At 48.4% G+C, this 18116-nt stretch overlaps 1 protein-coding gene across 4 annotated transcripts in view; it reads left to right on the top strand.

The window, feature by feature from the left end:
* Positions 1-18116, top strand: part of LIN7C (lin-7 cell polarity scaffold C) — a 127235-nt gene that overhangs the window by 102494 nt on the left and 6625 nt on the right. For 3 of the 4 annotated variants that reach the window (XM_088525877.1, XM_088525878.1, XM_088525876.1), the window contains exon 1: positions 16664-16703. The exons of the other annotated variant lie outside the window; for it this stretch is intronic. In XM_088525877.1, the coding sequence (XP_088382003.1) occupies positions 16667-16703 (37 nt within the window). In that variant the 5' untranslated portion in view covers positions 16664-16666. Of the gene's footprint in view, positions 1-16663; positions 16704-18116 lie in introns of those variants that run through there. 4 annotated transcript variants of the gene reach the window in all.

The following is an 18116-nucleotide window of genomic DNA, read 5'->3' as shown; positions in this document are numbered from 1 at the left end:
CTCTTTGGAGACGTACATTGGCTTATACCATGTTTGTTTGTGCTTGGGGCCCCCCGCTTTGCGAGGAAGTAGATTGCAATTTATGAAGTCTTTCTCTCCTTAGCGCGCGGCGCGGCCTCGGCCGGCGGCCGTACTCCCAGGGATGGCACAGGCGAGGACTGTAGCGCGGCGGGAGGCGCTCTGCTTTGGCCGGATGCCTCGGGGAAGCGCACCAGGACTCCCACCCGGAATCCGCAAGGATGAGCGCCAACACGGGCAGCCAGGAGAGCAGGCAGCGGAGCTGGCTCTGCGGTAGGTAGCGACGTTTTAGGCAGCCAGGGCTCTTGGCGCGGCCTTGCGCCCGTGTCGCCTGTTGCAGCGGTAGCACAGGGCTCCTCGGATGCGATGGCCAGGCTTGGGTCCACGTGGTTCCCGCCATGATAGGCGCTCGTGAAGGAAAGGAGCTCTTCCTCCCCGGCCTCGCAGCCGCTGCCAGCGGAGCCGCGTGCCCGAGCGCCACAGGGAGAGCTCCGCAGGGCCCGGCGGCTCCAGGTGCGTCCAGCTCAGGAAGGGAGCTGCACGGGGAGGAAATGCTGCAAAACCCGGCTGCCAAGCTCTTGGCTGGACTGGGCAGGTGGCATTTGGTACTGAGTTCAGGTCAGTTCTAGGAGAAACCAGTGCTGCAAGCTAACAGAGACGCCTTTAAAATAAGTGATTTCTCAGGCTTAGGGTAGAACCTCAGCTTTGCTAGGAAAAGTGTCAACATCAAGCTAGCCCAACTGTAAAACGAAAACTTCTTGTATCAGCCACATGCTCTGTGGACTGTGCTCAAGGAGGATTGCAGTGCATTTGTACCACCCTGCAGACCCCCAGCAAGAGGAGGTCTTGAAAGGCCATTCCTCACCAACCGGCACGTATCCCGGCTCCCACGTCAGAAATCCCGAAAATCCATAATGAAACGTCTTGAAATTTCAACTGAACTTGTCTTCGGCCAGACTGAGACTGGGCAGAGTGGAGGATTTCACTTTGCTTCAGCCACTAGTTTTGCATGTGTTTAATCCCATGCGTGTAGTAGATTCCCTTCCCTTGCCTTGCCTGGGAATCGGTCTTGATAGCGTTGAGAGAGCCTGACCATCTCAGCTGCTGCAGAGACATGGGGATGCTGGAACCGCTGAAGACAAGTGGAGTTGTGTTTTGACCTTAAAAAGATGCAGACTTAACCAAATTGATCAACCAGTTCCATGGCAGTTATATTTTATTGATGCTTCTCTTCAAAATTAGAGTCGGTTGCCTAGGAAAGGGCAAGGATGAGGCTAACGAGGGAATAACAAACCCATCGTTCACGTAGATTTGCCGAAGAAATGAGGGCTGTAACAGCAACCTAATTTAGCAGCAGGAATAAAATAGTTCCCAGTTGGCATAATGAATTTCCAGAAGTGTTGAAACTTCCTGATTTTCTGGAGTTAATTATGGTTATCTCCTTAATGTAGAATTCCTCAACTGGAATGAGTGAGGGCGACGCTGTTCCAGTGTTAGAGCAGTGGAAGGGTAGGACCGGGTTGGCCTATTGGCTCTCTAGATGAGTAACCAAAAAAGATTCAGCTACGAGCAGGGATGTTGCCGGGCTGCCGGAATGCTCCCATGGGAAACGCACCCAACGAGACCAAGGGCCGCGTGCAGGAGCAGGGGCTGGAGCGACTGTGTCCGTATCCACACGGAGCGCGCGTTCCCAGGAGGGGCCGGTGACAAAGCGGCGTTCCCTCCCATACACCCCGGCACCGGGATGTCGGCCGCGCTGCCCGGCTCCGCGAGGGCTGGGGGCTCCGTCGGCCTTCCCGGCACTTCCATCGCATCCTCCCTGCGCTCTCCTCGTGAGCACGGTGCGTCACGGCCGGCGGCGGCCTCGCGCTCAGCAAAGACTTGCAAATGTCAGCTCACGTCTGTGGCCTTGTTCTCTATTTTTCACCTTGTGTAACATACCTATTTATTGTATATTTATATAATTTTATGGGTTTTTTTTGGGGGGCGAGCTGAAATCGGCATTAAAACTTAAAAGCAACCGCGTCGTATTGTAAATATAATTAAGCTATATTTAAGTGTACTAATTAACATAATATATGTTTAACTATAGAGTTTTTTATGTTTTTAAATATATTTTCAAAATATAAATATATATATAAATCTTGGGGTTTTTTGGGGGACCATGTGACTTTTTTCTCTAATTGTAAACCAAATGAGTTTTACTATAAAGATGTGTGCTCTTTGTTTTAAACCAGTTTTTATTTTAGTAATCAAGTCTCGCGTGAAGGGCAGCCGGCCACCGGTTTCGTAGCTGGACAGTTAGCGCTGGGAGGGGACGGGGGGGACAAGAGTTTACTTTCCACAAAACTTGGGGATATTTAATAGAATTATGTATTTCCATTTAAGTCTAGCCTGCAAGTCCTCACAAGAGTAAAAAAAAAAACATGAATAACACACTATATATATATATAATATATGCATATATATATGGTTTTAGTCAGCTATGAAGTAATGAGAGAAATGGAAGCATGTAGGGGAGGATTACTAATGTTAATAAATAATGCATAAATGAGACATAAATTCAATAGCTATAGGCCGGTCGTGTACCTGATTTTTAAAGGGTGTCATGGATATTTGTATCTACTACGCTGAGCTTATTTATGACCCCATGGAGAGCTAGGAGTAAAATTCCTTGGATTTAACATATTGTTAGCATTTCTGAAAGGATCCACTCTGCTATAACGGCTGAGCCTTTGTATATTTAATTATCTCACCGTCCTAGAACGATCAATAAATCTTTGTGATGAATAGAAACCATTCAAACAATGGAGGAATAAAAGCACAAACCCAAACTCTTTTTAAAATATTCCATCGCTGCAGATTTCCCTGGAGATCGGTGCCCATTTTGCCTCCGCAGGCTCCAGGAAATTCTGCTTCCGCAGGTTATCTATCATTTCTATTAAACACACGTGCGTGCACAGCGCTCGCTTTACCGCTGCCTTAAAAAGAGCCAGTGGAAGCAGCAATAAAACCTGATGCCCAACTGCTTTCCCCTTTCCAGTGACAACCAACGGGAAAGATGGATTTGCTCCTTTGAGCTTTATTTTGCTGTCAAATTATGGCACGGGGCCCCCCAGAACAAAAGAGGCACCCTCAAAATATGTATGTGACCTATGGAGGAGATGCAGAAGGTAACGCTCCGTGTGCGGGAGCTCTGCTGAATTCCAGCATCCTAACCATGACCCGTTGGGCAAAAAGGATGAAATATCTCCCTTGTGCTTATCCCTCGGAGCAGAAATAAGAGCACAGACCTAGAATCTTACATTACTCAGCAACCAGGAAAAGATTTTGGAGCAGAACATGTGGGCAGTGTTAAGGCGCAGTGAGAGGGCAAGGACATTTGTTTTGGTTTGTCCCAGGTGGGCCCCATCTCCTGCTCCCCCGGGCTCCTTCTCCGCATGACGTTCTCCTGGGGAAGGTACCTCCTGGCAGGGGGATTAGGAGGAGGAAGGAGCCAATGAGTGAGTGCACTTGTGTGGATTTAATACCAAGAGCCCCACAGGGAGGGGTTGAGGCAATCTGGAAATTGGGAAGGGTCTCCAGGTGGGTATTTTAGGGAGGAGAGGGGCCTTTGGAGGCTGTGGGGGAGGCAGGCTGGGTTTCTTCCTGCCTCCTGTTGGTGCAGTTCTGTGTTCTCCCTGCCCCTGCTTGGGGGAGTTGAGGAGTGGAGTGTTGGGACTTGGGTCCTGGTCTTCTTGGAGTTCTCGGGAAGAGGAAGCCTGGGGGATCCCCTGATCACAACCAGCTGCAGAACTGGAGCCACGTGGGACAGCGGCGGCGTCCACAGGGCAGCGGTGATGGAGTGTGTTTGGGTAAGCGCTGCTATAAAACGTGTGGCTTTCAAAGCTGTGGCTCGTGTACGTGGGCTCTGCTCTGGTCTCCTCCTGGGTTATATTTGCTGCAATAAGTGTGCAAACTTAGGTACTTACTGCCCTAAATATCCCTTCACCTGGCATCAACGCTGAGTGTTTCCAACAGCCTAATAAGGTTGCTGGTTATAATTATTTCTGACCTTTAGCTAAAGACCACCTCTGCTGGGAATCTCACTTTAGCTCGGAGCTCTGTGTGCTTTATTTTAAATGGAAGTTTTGCTATATTTGGGCCGTGGTCTTGGGAGAGCCGCAGCCTCTCCTTCCCTGGGCTCCGAGGAGCTCTTGGAGCTTGCAAATCCCAAGCTGGGCATCCCCGTTAGTGCAACTTCCAAAGGGGCTGAGTGCCTTGGGGCGACCTTACGAGAAGGGGCTTCACTGGGAGCCGGGTACTTGATTCTCAGCCACCAGAACTCGCAGCAAGGCAGAACCATGCGTGAAACGCGCCCGTAAACCTGCTGAGCTCGGCTCGGGGGCGGCCGCGCCGCTGCTGCTGCCGCAGCCTCCGCTCTGCCGGAACGGATCCCGGGAGAAGCGCCCCGTGTCCCTATGGCTCCGAGCCCGCCGCCTCCGAGCGGGGCGAGCGGTAGCCCTGCACGCTCCTTGCGGGGAGCTGCAAGGACCTTGACTGGAAATGGGATGTTTTGAGCTATGGGGAGAAGATCCTGCCTCCCCTCCTTGCACAGGGCTGTTTTTACGGGCCAGCTTTGTGCTACAGGTGCCAAGAGAAACTTAGGACTTAATGCATTATTTCTGGACATCCCAAATGTACATGGGTGACAGATTTGGCCCAGTCCCCTCATTTCATTAAAGAAGTAGGATGAGATTTGACTAAGCATTAACTCGCCTAGGAGAAGGGTTCCTCTTCCCTGCCCTCAGCTCCTACTGTTATTTGCATAGAGAGCCGCTGACCTTTCGTAATCCTCTGAATAGCAAAAAGCTCTGGGCTTGGACGTGGCAGCACAACCTTTCAGACTAAGGGTGGATTTGGATCACAGGGAAATGTCCAAATCCATCCTACTTACCCCTTTTACTGCTTTCTCCAGGAACACTGGAGGTATGCACAGAGTTCAGCAGTACCTCTTGTACTACTCTTCTCCTCTGAGAAGAGCCTCAAGGTGTCTCTTTAATTTAAAATACATATATATTTACAAAGAATGTAGCATGTCATAGCATGTAGATTCTATCCTTTCTGAAAATCTGTATTAGAAAATATTTTTTCTTTGATTATAAAATCTGCAAAATAAATATTTTGCAACGTGTGCATATAGCCATACATTCTATAGCAGAAATAGAGCAGACGGTGTGAGTCACTGGTGCTGATAGAGGCTGTATCAATTGTCAACCCAAAGGGCCGCCTTGTAGGCTGAATTTATTTATCAGAAAAACCCGCACCAGCCCTAAACTAGAAATACTCCTCCTACCCCCGGAGTATTGAAGGGATGTTCACAGTAAAATTCCCCTTCTGTGAGGCTAAAACTCTGTCAAAGACTGCAGACTGTTCGAGTACATCTGAGGGTTGAAAGGGAGGCAAATGTGGGCTCCAGATTTCCGTTTTGGCCTGGCAAACAGCTGCTGCACCGTCTCCCAGCGAGGTCCCTTGATCCGGCGCTGGGCACAGGCTGCACGGAACGTCCCCACGCTCGGGGCTGGGAGGGAGCCGCCTCTCCCTGTGCTTTCTGCACTCGTTTCCTGCACTTCCTTGGTCCTAGTTGGAAGCCAGACGTATACGTAGAGCAGGAAGCAAATCCGAAATGTGCACTTAGCACGGCTGAGCATCTGGCCTGCAAGAGTGCGTGGTATTCGGGAGCTGGGAAAAACTTATCCACCAGGAAAACGCACGTGAAGAACAAGCCAGTGCCGCTCCACGGTCTCTGCCTCCCTGTCCCTCTCCCTTCCCATCATTGCTCCCACTCCTGGGCTGCGTATCCTGCTTTTCAGGGATGGGGAACAGCGAGAGGCCGGACTCGGCACCGTCCGGATCCCGATGGGACAGGACAGGACAGGGATGCTGCAGACCCTGCTGGCATGCACGGAGGGGATGGAAACCAACGGCAGAGCCGCTGTACGACGGATTCCCTTTATGCTGCACCCAGCTGCAAAGGGAAGAGCGTCCCGGTGCGTTTTAGGTGGCGTGTGCTGTAACTGACGGCTTAATTACAGGTTACCTGAGGCGTGAGCCTGCTGCCTTCCACTTCTCTGGAAAAGTTGCTTCATCGTCTCATTTTTCACCTTGGAATTAATGTCTCGTGCAGGAATCGCGAAACGGGGCTAAGCGCTCCCATAAAAAGGGAACAAATAATGTAAAATAATAGTAAAAGCTGGTTTGGCTGTTTTTCCCCTAACAGTATAAGGTGGGATCAGACCCATTAGATTCCCAGTGCATCAGGTGGCTTTCTAAAAGCGCAGATTTCTCTTTACTCCTGTTATTTAAGCATGCAGTTGTATGGGAGTCGCAACAGAGCTGGCAGCCTTCATTCCCCTTAAGATCAGCAGAGTTTTTCCCCATAATAACCCATTTTTGGGAAGGAGAGCTCCAAGGGGAAGGCCGGGCGCTGTGACACTGGTGGGGGGAGCCTGAGGCCTGACAAGGCTGCGCCGGCCTGTGCTCGGTTTTCAGTACGTTCACGTCGCTTCCAGGAACGGTTAATGCAACCTTTTCCTGCCAGCTAAATGCAAGATTAAGTTAATGCTGCCACTTGTTCTAAAATTTACTGAAAGTATTAGGGAAGGTGGTGGCGGCGGGGGAAGCAAAGACAGCTGCAGCCGAGTTGCTACAGAAATACCGAATATTATTAAAACTTGGCTGTTTGGCGTTGTTAATGTTCACAGCAGGTTTCACTCATTATAGCCTTAATAAGGGGTGCCCAGCGCGGTTCTGCGTCCCCTTTGCAAAATGTTCTGCTGAGGCCGGGGCCATCGGAGCGGATGTCGCTGCCTTAACATGGGCGCAGGTCCCTGAAGCGGCGCCTCCGTCCCCGCGCCCGGAGCAGGGCTCTGGCCTCGCGGGGCACCTGGCCTCAGGCCTGTCTCCGATGAGCGTTTCCAGTCCCAACACGCAGGAAAAGCACGACCAGGACTAACACGAATACGGGTTTTGGCAAGGAGCTCCCCTCTTCTTTCCAGCGTGGTCAGACTCGCTTGAGGGGATTTTCCATGCTTTGTAAGGGATGACAGCTCTCCGTGTCCACAGCACGCAGCCTTCGAGGGACGTGAGGATTAACATAGCTAAGAAATGATCTTTCTATCCTTAAACTCTGTCATTTGCCCCAAGGGACTTTGCGAGGGCAGCTACGAGCCTCCCTTGGATGAGAAGGCTTCACAAAGCTGGCTGGCCTGTGAGAAGCAGAGCAATGTGCCAAACTCTGCCAAAAGAGCCATGTAAATAACACGTAATATTGCGAATGGGAACACGAAACTGCGTGGCCAAATCTGCATCGCTCCTGTGTGTTTGTAAAGGTTCTTCGAGCAAATAGGTTTCCCTCTGTTTACCAAAATGTCTTTAAATGAATCCCTCTCCTGTCTTAGCTTTCCCACATGGGTTTCATTAGGCGGGAAGCAGTGCAGCTTCAGGCTCTTGATCCGATTTTTGATCGCTAGATTTTTTTTTTTTTTTCTTCTGTTTTCTCTCTTCCTTTTTCCTTTCTGGTGAGTACACAAAGGAAAACTGCTGCCAGGATCTGGTGTTCAGGGAAGAAGTGATTGCCAGCCATGGTCAGTGTCTAGAGTAGAGTAGCATCTACTGGAAACTAAATGAAATGACAGCTTAGAAATGAAAAATGCAGCAAGACTTTGGGAATACAGAGGCGGAATGCGTGGTTTCCGCTCCTCAAGTGTGATTCTCTTCAGTGGCGTGGGGAGAAGCCCTCTGCTCGCGGTGGCTTTGGCCTTGCATCCCGAGCAGAAGGGGAGGGCACTCTTGCTAAGTGGGCTCCCATTGATTTCTCATATGCTCCTAGGTATGAGGGAGAAGGATCTATTAAATCATCTAGTCCGTGTAATCGGTGCAGAACTACTCCCTGCTGGACACTTACTGCTGGTTTGTCAACTCTACTTCAGGAAATTGAGTTGGAGTGTTCGATATAATAGATTCTAAATTTCCATTTAATATCAGTTTTCTTTGGTTTCTGCTCTTACATTAATGCATTGATGTGCTTCACATTGATTGACTTTTGCTAGTGTAATGAGAACAAAATGCCACTTATCATTTAAGTCATTTAACTCAAACTAGCAAGCTATCCAGCTCGCCCTTCCCGGGGGAAAACCATAATGGCTAAAGCAGGGAGCCAAGTCAGCGTGGAAGTGTCAGCAAGATGGATAATTCTACAAATGTTTTAATTTATTTCCAAGCAGCAGTACGGAATTATATAGCTGAATACAACATCAAAAACGACTCAAACGGCGAATTAAATCCTCAGCGCAAGCTTTGACAGCCCTGCTTGTTTCCCAGCTCCCTAACAATTTTGTATACTTTCTGTACTCTGCTACTCCCTTCCTAAAAATACGGAAAGTCTTCCAAATCCAGGGAAGCAAGGAAAACGTGGAATTTACCTATGAGCCCCACTGGTGCTCAGCTTTAATTGCTGTAATATGGAGAGCTGCTGGAGCAAGACTGGGTGAGAAAGAGCAGACCCGTTGCCCTCTCCTCATTTTTATAGCATCCGAGGCTGCTAGTAACCCACCGGGCCTGGGTTTCAGTCAGCAGCATCTATAGCGTGAGGATAGGTGACAGAAATAGGTCTGAGCCCTTTATAAATAGGTTGCTGAGAAGATGCTCTGATTACTGTCATGTTGTAATCACCAAAATATATCTTGTTACTAAAGAAAAACAAATGCATCCATCTAGTACCACATTCTTATAAACATGTGCTGAGTTTTAACATCCCCAAATGTTCCACAAGTGCTGCCAAAGTTTTACCCACTGGAAAAAACCCCTCTGTGCTTAAACATCTGTAGTGTGCAGATGCAGCACAATGTGCAATGTAATCCAAAACCGCCAAGAGGCAATTAAATTCTTCCTGTTCTTAGTTACACAACACTGGAATTATTTATAATATTAATTCTGAATATTGGATAAGAGCCTTCTTTATCTGTTGAGTAAGACATGATCAAACTGAAAATCCTGTATTCCTGTGATATAGTCTTTGCCCTAGATTATTATCATTTTTAATAACTTTCGGGTAAAGAAACGAGTGGATGGTACAACACTTGGTCTGCAAAAAGATGCAGTCATTTTTAATTATGAATTCATGGGACGATATGAAGAGGGAGTAACACCCAGATCTCCTCTTCCCCTCTTCCTTGTGTTGTCTACCATTATTTATGCTATACTGTAGCAGTCTGGATCTTGCCTGGAGCGTGCAATTATTGGCAGAAGTTTAGTTTTACCCAGTATTTCTCTGAGGTGTTCAAACCCAGTTGAACATCGACAGATCTATTTTCATTCTGTGCCAAAAAAAAAAAAGTTAATTATAGATAGACCATTTCAAGAGCATCTGAAGTGCACCAGGCAAAACAGACGGCTGTCAGTGATTCCCTGCAGAAGGCGAGGAATTGGAAAATTTCCTGTGGCTTCAGGCTCTTTCCCTCAAAGATGTCAGAGATTGAACTAAAGGGAAGGACAGTTAGCGGGGAGGACAGTTAAGTGGCAGTCCTCACTTCCAGAGCTAATTACTCTATTTACACTATTTACATGGGGCTGCTCCCCTAAGAGAGCAAATCTATCCATGCTGTTTCCATCCATCTTCATTCTGAAGCTGTTTTTGAATCATCCCCCAAATTTTGTTAACAAAAGAGGAAAGGAATGTAGAAAAGGCCAAGTTGAAGGTCCCTCTAGCCCTATAGCCTGTGTCCGGCAATGGGCATCCCCAGACCCATTGGAAACCCCAAGGAGAAAAAGAACAGAGTTTACTTATTTCCCCCAAGAGCTTCCCCCAAAATCAACTTTATCCTGTGTAAGGGACAAGAGCTGAACACACCATATTGGGGTGGGTCAAGAACTGGTCTCTGGTCACCAAAGCTGAAGGAATCTCCATTAACCAAGATCCACTGATCCAACTGTTACTGTGTTTAATCTGCAGCATTTAAGTCACAACTAACACACACATAAAAAGAGCTTCAGCTGAACTAACTGACAGATGTGGGTAGGTCCCACAGCGCCTTCACGATGCGTGGGCTTTGTAGAAGCCTTTTGCAAAGCATCTGCTCCCGCTTGGTGCGAGGAGGGTCAACCCGTTAGCGGTGCTTGTGGCAGGGATGGGGTCCAAGCTGCTTCCCCTGTCATGGTTATGGCCACCAGCAGGTCTCCACCGGGGCGTTACTACACGAGCTCTGCGACCTCCTGCCCATGTAGCTCGCGTAGGTGCAATCCCTTGGTCATGCTCCCCGTCCTTCCGAGAGGCTATTTTGGGGGAGCGAAGGCTGCAAGTCTTGGAAAATTCAGAGGGCGCTTCCTTGCAACATTGCAAAGAAATATATTCCAACTTCATCCCAGAGACCAGTCTTTTCCCTGGCTGAACTTTGGCTTCCCTTGTCCTGTATCATAACCAGACGCACGACATCTCAGTGGGTTATTTAGTCTTTCCATGCTTCCTAGATCTGTTCCAATGCTCTTTTTGGTCAGACTGGTTTCCCTGGCACGGCTTGGTGTCTGCCAGCTGATCAAGCCTCCAGAAAGTGCGTCTACAGGCAGGAAATTGTTTCCAAATCTGTGTATTGTTTGCACCTTGTTACATCTTTGTTTCTGAAAAAAGCATCTCTCCCTGTAGATGTGTCACCTGCCTTCTTCTGCTGGTGGTGACGGGGTTTCCAGCTATAGCGATGCTCTCAGATGATGCAACTTTTTATCCCCAAGAGACAAATTTGCTTCTTTCGAGCACATCTGCATTTAATATTTGTAAGTACACAAGGCCTCTAGCCTGTAACTTAGGTACTACTAACACAATCCTTATTTGCAACGCGGCCGCAGCCCGGCCGCGGGTGCCGGCGCCGTGACGCGGAGCGGAGCGTTGAGGAGCGCTGGGGTCGCCGCGAGGACGTGGGGACAACGCGGAATTTCACAACGCCCCCGGTACCGCCGAGAACACGTTAGTGGGCGGCAGGAGGGCGCTTAGTCACCGGGCATTGAGCAACGCAGGGCAGGATGAGCGCGGATGACGCCGCCGCCGCGTTTGATAATCCGCTGGGGACACGCGACGGCTCCGGAGGGCGGCCCTGCTCCGGGCCCCCGCTGCGATCCCGCCGTGTCCGACACCATCCCGGCAAACGTGGCCCTGCTGCCCAGCAACGCAGAGACTCCGGGGGTTTCTCCATGCTCATGGATGCCCCACTGCTCAACTTCAACTCAGGTATGGAAAATTAATCTTTTTTTTTTTTTCAAGCGGCCTTCAGCTATAAACGTTATTTTTTGGCACGTTCCCTTCCACAATATTGATATACTGGGGTATGGGCACAGGGAGATGTCCTCATTGGAAAACACTGAACGCTAATAACATGTGAAAATTAACTTGTGCTTACAGAGCTTCCAACACAGCTGTTGCATAAAACCAAAGCTACAGCCAGAATTAGCAGAGAGTGATCAAAAGGCATCAGCAGATCCAGGTTTTCTGCTCTTGTGGACAGAAAGCCTGAGTTTTAAGCCCGTATTTCTTATCTGCTGTTGGAGAGTTGTCATTTTGCAGTCCACGTCACCTGCAAGGACGGGGTGTTTTACCCGGTGTTAGAGCATTCGGTAGGTTTAACGCTAGAGAAGATTTAATGATAAAAGCATTCATTCCCTTAAATAAGGATTTATTCTTTCAGTACGAGAAGGAAGGTAAAACACTAAACCTCCATATGTTTATGCACAATCTTAACATTTCTGTTTCAGCTAACTCGACTTCTTTCGTCTTGGGGAGTTAGCATTTCCCTCGCAGCAGACAGCTAAGCCATGATGCAAAACACGATGCTACTGAATATTTCTGAAAATTTTGAAACTCCTTTTTTTTTTTTTTCCTTTTACTGTCCTACATGGAGAAAGGGAAAGTAAGACTAAATGTAAGTGTGGCCGTTCGTGAAACTCAAGCACCCACATCACCAGTTCTCACTGTCTTGCAGCTGCCCTTGGATTTGTCCAACATTTTTGCTTTTGGTACCACCTGATACTTGCTCCTGGTACTCTACGCTACACAAACCAAACAGCTATTGAATTCACAAGCTGCCACGGAAATTCACTTTGTCCTAGGCAGAAAATACGTGGCAGCTGGGTGTACTCATAAGGCCCTTTTATTGGTTTCCTATCCAAATTTAATTCTGGTCCTCAGACTGCGGTGTAACCCAAGGAAGCACCTTTAAGAGAACAAAAAAATCCCATTCTTAAAACGTTTGAATGCCAACAAATGCATTTCAAATTTTATTTCATGCTTATCACTAAAATGCAGGCTGACAAATCATATTACAAATTGGATTGCTGCTCCATTTTTTACCCCCAAATAAAAAATTAATATGTCAAATCTGTTGAAATCCTATTCTTTAAGCAGAGAGAACACTTTTTATCACCAAATTACCAAATATTTTCCCATGTGCATCATGCGTGTGTACCTACCAAACAGAAGCAAACAGGAAAAGATAAAATCAGCTGAATAAGACATCTTTCTCCTTTCAATATGTAATCTGCAACGCAGCATTTGGAGTAATTAGAAGCCTTTTACACTCAGAAACAATTTTAATATAAATTATATTGTAACCTGGGGCCCAAGCCCGCAAACATTAAAGAATATAAGGATATTTTATGCATGTAATTCTCCTTGAGAATATTTGTAAGATTAGAAACCACAGCAATCCGATAGAATAGTATGGGGGCAGATTGCCTCACATCTGTTCATGCAGTGCCAATGAGATGCCACTAACACAGCCTGCCTAATATTAGTCAAAATACTCGACTCATTAAAAGTTGCAAGATCAGATATTTTAACAAAATAAAGTCTCTTCTAGCACTATGAGGTTTGCCCCTTTGGCGAGGAGCAGAAAGTCTAGGTAGAGATGATCCATTTTGGGAAATGATCATCATAACAGTATTTAAAGAAAACATATTTACATTTTTCTTTTTTTGTCAAGAATCCTAATGGGGGAAAGGTTTCCTTACAAAGCCAGGAATGTGCTGCCTGTAATAGAGCCGAGTGCATCTGCTCTTCCGTCCTGGATCCTCAGCGTGTACCTCACTTGCATCCCGATGTTCTCACACGCACCAGGGAGCAGCCAGCGCTGCCTGGCTGAACTTTGCTGTTCTTCAGGAATCTGGTTCCGCTCCCGCCTAGGCCAGGGGATGTTTTTAACGACTTAAGCAGAGCCGCAGCGAGAAGCCGCAGCACACAGGACGCAAGGGAGCAGATGCAGATCGTGGGAGTCAATTCTGTGTTTTCGGGAGACTTTTCTGATCCCAGGGAGACAGCTTCTGCCCTGGTTCATCCAGAGGGATGTAGGAAAATTGGTGTGTGGCCGAAGTGCTAGCCGGGGATCACTGCAGCCAGGGAGAGACGCAAATGCAGCCTGAGAGCAGCGAAAATTACCACGAAGCAGGGGAAAAACAGCCAAACCGTGGAATTGCATTCCAGTGCAAACATGAGGCCCTGGGCTGCACAGAGGCGCAGTCTTCGCTGTGGCCCTTGCTGATCACCTAACAGCTCATCCACTCGGGCCGGCTGTTCTCAGAAGATGAGAAACAGCAAACTTGGCACTGCCTAATAATGAGCTACGATGTGGGATGTGGATACAGCTCCAGTGAGCGTCAGCTCCCCGTTTTATTCAGCAAAGGACAGAACCTTTTCTTGGGAACCAAAATGTGGCTGGCGCGAAGTCTACCCTGCGCTGGAATTGCTACGTGCTGCTGTTGGGTATTCAATATATGAACAAAAATTGTTTCACAATTTTTATGAATTATTTCTTTTCCCGATACTTGTGATCTGGAGAGTCTTTCTCAAGCCTCTTCCTTAAGCGTTTACCAGATGATTTTTTAATTATATTTTAGGGTCAACGTTTTCTCTATATTGACTATTTCCATTGCAGAGAAGCCTAAATTCAGTGCTGAGGCTCAATTTCTGTCACCGGAGTGAGGGAAGCGGCTGGAGCCTCCGGCTGTTCCTATTCCTCCATCAAAAGGCTCTTCTGCCAAGTCTATTTTTGGGAAATTCCAGTCCGATGCTAGTGTGTGTTTTTTCTTTTTCTTTAATGCAAATCCTCAAAGGTTCAAATAACTTTCTGTGAAGTAAAATGGGATTTTTAACGCTGTCGGCGGCTCTGCCCGCTGCTTTGTCCCGTTCTCGGGGGACGCCAAGTGAAGCAGCTCAAGGGCAGGCGCACGCGGCTGACGTGACCTTGTCGCTGTGACCGTGCGCGACGGCGCCATTTCCACGCTGTTTTCTCGGGAAAAAAAGCAGATTTCATTCCCTGAGCAAAGGTGTTGGCGAGCGAGAACGGTGCTGGCTGAAATACCGGGTCACCGCAGTTCACACGTGGGAACAGATCGATTCTCTCATACTGAAGTTGGGTGGAAAATGGGGTAGGTTTTGTGCAGGCTCTTAACAAAAAAAAAAGGGGGTGAAACTTAGGAAAACACTGAATTTTGTTGCTATTTCCCTGTCATGGAGGACCGTATCATGGACAGAAGATTGTTACCCTTGAAAACTGAGCGATGCAGGGGTTGCTGTGAGGCTCTATAGCCAAGTGCATATTTGCTGCATCACACATTAAAGTGCAGCTGCCTCATTTTTATGGGGCCTTTTGTAGCTGTTTTCTAAGACACTTGATTTCTACGTATTTTTATAACTTTATTAAAAAGGAACATGTAAGTAATTTCTTCTGAAAAAAAAATGTGTTTGAGGTTTTATTGAAGTTAAGATTTGGCTGCTTTGTTCTCACCTGACTTTGCAGGCAGCAGTGTTGTCACCAAACAGCATTTTCATGTGAGCAAGAAGGGGAAAACTGGTAAGGATCAGCTTTCTAGAAAGCAGAGTAATGAGCAGGGGGTTCTCTGTCTGCTGCAGGCTCCTACCCTTGCCAGGAGTGACCAGAGAAATTCTGAAGCAACTCAAAATAGCTAAATTTGGTGTGGAAAATAAAAAAAATGGGATGAAAAATCACCAAAATGTTGCATTCTTTCTACAGGTTCATCAACCAGTGCGTGCGAGATGAATCAAAAGGCATCTTGTGTGACATGTAACATAGGAAAAATCTGCTCTGTCAAATGAAGATGGAAAAAAAATGCAAGAATGTGCACAACAAAACGGGGCGCTTTCTTCTAGGTTTTAGGTATGTCTGAAACCCCGGACTCCGGCAGCAACAGCGGCATCAAGCCCGGTGTTGTGGCAGAGCAAGAAACTCGCTCTGGGCCGGGCCAACGAATCAAGGTATTGCTGAAATCATGAATGCTAATGCAGCTGTCAAACATCTGAAGTGATTAAATTCGGGGAGATTAAAGCAATAAAACTCTGCCAACACGGTTGTCCTGAGGCAAAGGGATATCTTAATAACCTAAAAATTGAATTTGGGCTGTCTTCACGGCGCTGAATCGTAAAGAAAAGTCCCACCACGGCTAATTTCGGGTTTCCAAGGCTGACGTCGTTCCGGGGGGACAGCAAAGATTCCACGGCAAATTTGTCACTCTCGAGTAAGGACGTGGCCATGGGATGTGCGCGGGACGTGACCGGTTTGTGCCTCTCCCGGGAAGCTGCAGTTTTGCACCAACACGATGACCATGAACAAACCCATGAACCCCTCCTCTTGCTGCATTTTCCCCTCCCCGAATCTGGGGGCCATCCTTCAACACTGTGGCAGTCCCCAGCCACAGGCCTGCGTCTAACACCTAGAAAAAAAACAGCCCATGCTGCTACACAGTCATAAAAATATTAAAATAAAAAGACCTGCTGAGATACCAGCCCATTCAGTGATGAAGAGCTATGTACAGAAACACCTATTGCACAAGCTAGAAAGATGCATCCGACAAAGCCTCGAGCAGTTAGTTGGTTATCCTTATAGCTGGCAAATTATCTAAAATAAAATTTAATGTTTGTGACTTGAGTGCTGCTCAGTCATTCCCATTCAAATACACTTCCTTAGTCATTCCGGAGTAAAACTCCCCTTCCAATCCTTGGGAATCATTTTGGTGATCACCCATATCGCAGTGTAAGAACTTAACATGGAAATGTTCATTTGCTCTCTTGTGCTTCCAAAGCTTATTCTCTTCCAAATTCTTGCCAGGATGGGGATTTCTGGACTAAGATGGCACAGATCCCATATCACATTATTTTCCAAGTGGACAGTAACCAACTCTGCTTTCCGTTTTTCCTGCACAAAACATGTTGCAGACTCAGCAGTTACTCAGTCCCTTCAGAAAGAGTTAATGGTATCTATACGTCTTTCTTTTTTGATACAGTCTGTGACTTTGCTTCCGTCCCTCCCCCTGTGCTTCTCCATGTGCACTGCATTCCTTTTTCCCATGGGGAACTCCAGAACAGCATTATTTAAGTACACGCATCCCCCTTAGAGGTTTTGTGGATAAAATCTGTAAGATTCACAGAAACGCGGCAAGAAGGGACCGTTACTTCCCCGACGGCTTCGCCAGCAACCGCCGCCACAAAATGGCGGCCGCGCGGCTGCCGCCGCACGCGCCGGGGCGGGGCCAGGGCGACCCCGCCCCCTCTCCGCCGTGGCGCGTCACTTCCGCCGTGGCGCGTCACTTCCGCCGCGGCCGGCGTGAGGAGAAGATGGCGGCGCTGGGGGAGCCGGTGCGACTAGAGCGAGGTGAGAGCGGCCCCGGCCCCGCAGAGTCCTTCCCGGTGCTCGGGCTTCGTACTGGGCCTGGCCCGGCGGTGCGGCCTCCCCTACCGGCCGCGGCCCCCGGGCGCCTCTGTGTGCGGCAGTCCCGTTCGTTTATCTGTTTTTTGCTTCTTTTGCCGTTTTGTGTCGCTGCTGGTCGTGTGCCTCCTGGCCGCGCCGCCCGGGTCTCCCTTTCCCTGAGCTGCCCCCGAGGGGTGGCTGGAATACGGGAGCCGCTCGCTGGTTGCTTCCCCTGGGACCTGTCGCCCTCCTCCTGCGTCCCCTGTCCCTGGGAGAGCGGCCTCGGCCGCCTCGAGAGCGGGCTGCCCGGCTCGACCCCCGAGCAAGCCCAGCCGCTGGCTTTCCGAGGGGGCCATGGAGCCGTTCGGAGGCCCCCGGCCCGTCGGCCTCCACTTCGGCGTGGTGCTAACGGATAAATCTCTGCGCCCCCTGGGAATCCGGGCTGCGTGAAGGGAAGCTGCGGCAGTGGCTCTTCAGGGGTGTCTTTGAGGACCTTGCTTTTATTTTTCTTGGCTCTTCGCCTTGTTCATGCATATGCATCCACAAAGGGGGTGGCGGGAGTTGTGTTTTGCCACCTCTTCCAGCCAGTTTAGTTCCCTTCCAGAGCGATAGAGGTGGGACAGAGTGAGCCTTTAGCTTTGGATTGATGTGGCCTTGCAGTGTTGGTTTGGCAAGAGCAAGTTATGTTCATTTTGTGCCCATTTAGCTCTCAGATGAGTGTAACTGTTTCCTGTCAAGGTGGTAAAACGAAATAACATGGGGAGAAAGTGCTGCTAAGGGGGATCTGTTGCCTGCCGAGGGGTGCAGAGTGATAAAAGCCAGTTTGTAGAGTGCTGAGGACCTAATTTCACCTTCTGTGCATCTGCTTTGGGTCTTCACTTTTGAGCAGTGCTCTTCTCCTTTGCTCTGAATGCACCTGATAGTGGCAGAGCGTCTGCTGCTTTTGTGCCATGCAGTTTGTGCACGCTGTGCCAGCATGCAGCGATATCATGTGGCCTGTTCCTCCGTGAAACTGAGCCATGCAGCTCTTACGAGGTCCAAGCAGGAATTGTATCTAGTTTATGGATGGAATATTGAAGTCGTGTGGGAAAAGAAGTGAGCCTGTTGGATTTTGCTGCCTTGATTTCAAGTATTTTGATGATAACTTGGTTCATGGAGCACATTTGTTGGATGTGAAAACTGCTGTGCAGAGTGGTGCTCTTCTCTCCGTGCATGTGAAATAGCTGATTGCCTGCAAGGATGTGAATTATACTGTAATTTATATAGGTTTTTTAATAGTTTTTTTCATGATTACGGAGTGTGGCAGCAATTGGGAGTGCTTGTAGTGCTCTGAGGTGAATAACTTCCATTTGTTGATCACGTTGCTTTAAGTGACTG

The sequence above is a fragment of the Tinamus guttatus genome, unplaced genomic scaffold (genome assembly GCF_059628265.1).
Source record: "Tinamus guttatus ecotype Peru unplaced genomic scaffold, ASM5962826v1 Tinamus_guttatus_pri_ptg000240l, whole genome shotgun sequence".
In the NCBI taxonomy this organism is placed as follows: Eukaryota; Metazoa; Chordata; class Aves; order Tinamiformes; family Tinamidae; genus Tinamus; species Tinamus guttatus.
The sequence above is the reverse complement of the archived record's forward strand: the minus strand, read 5'-3'. Positions and strand labels throughout refer to the sequence as shown.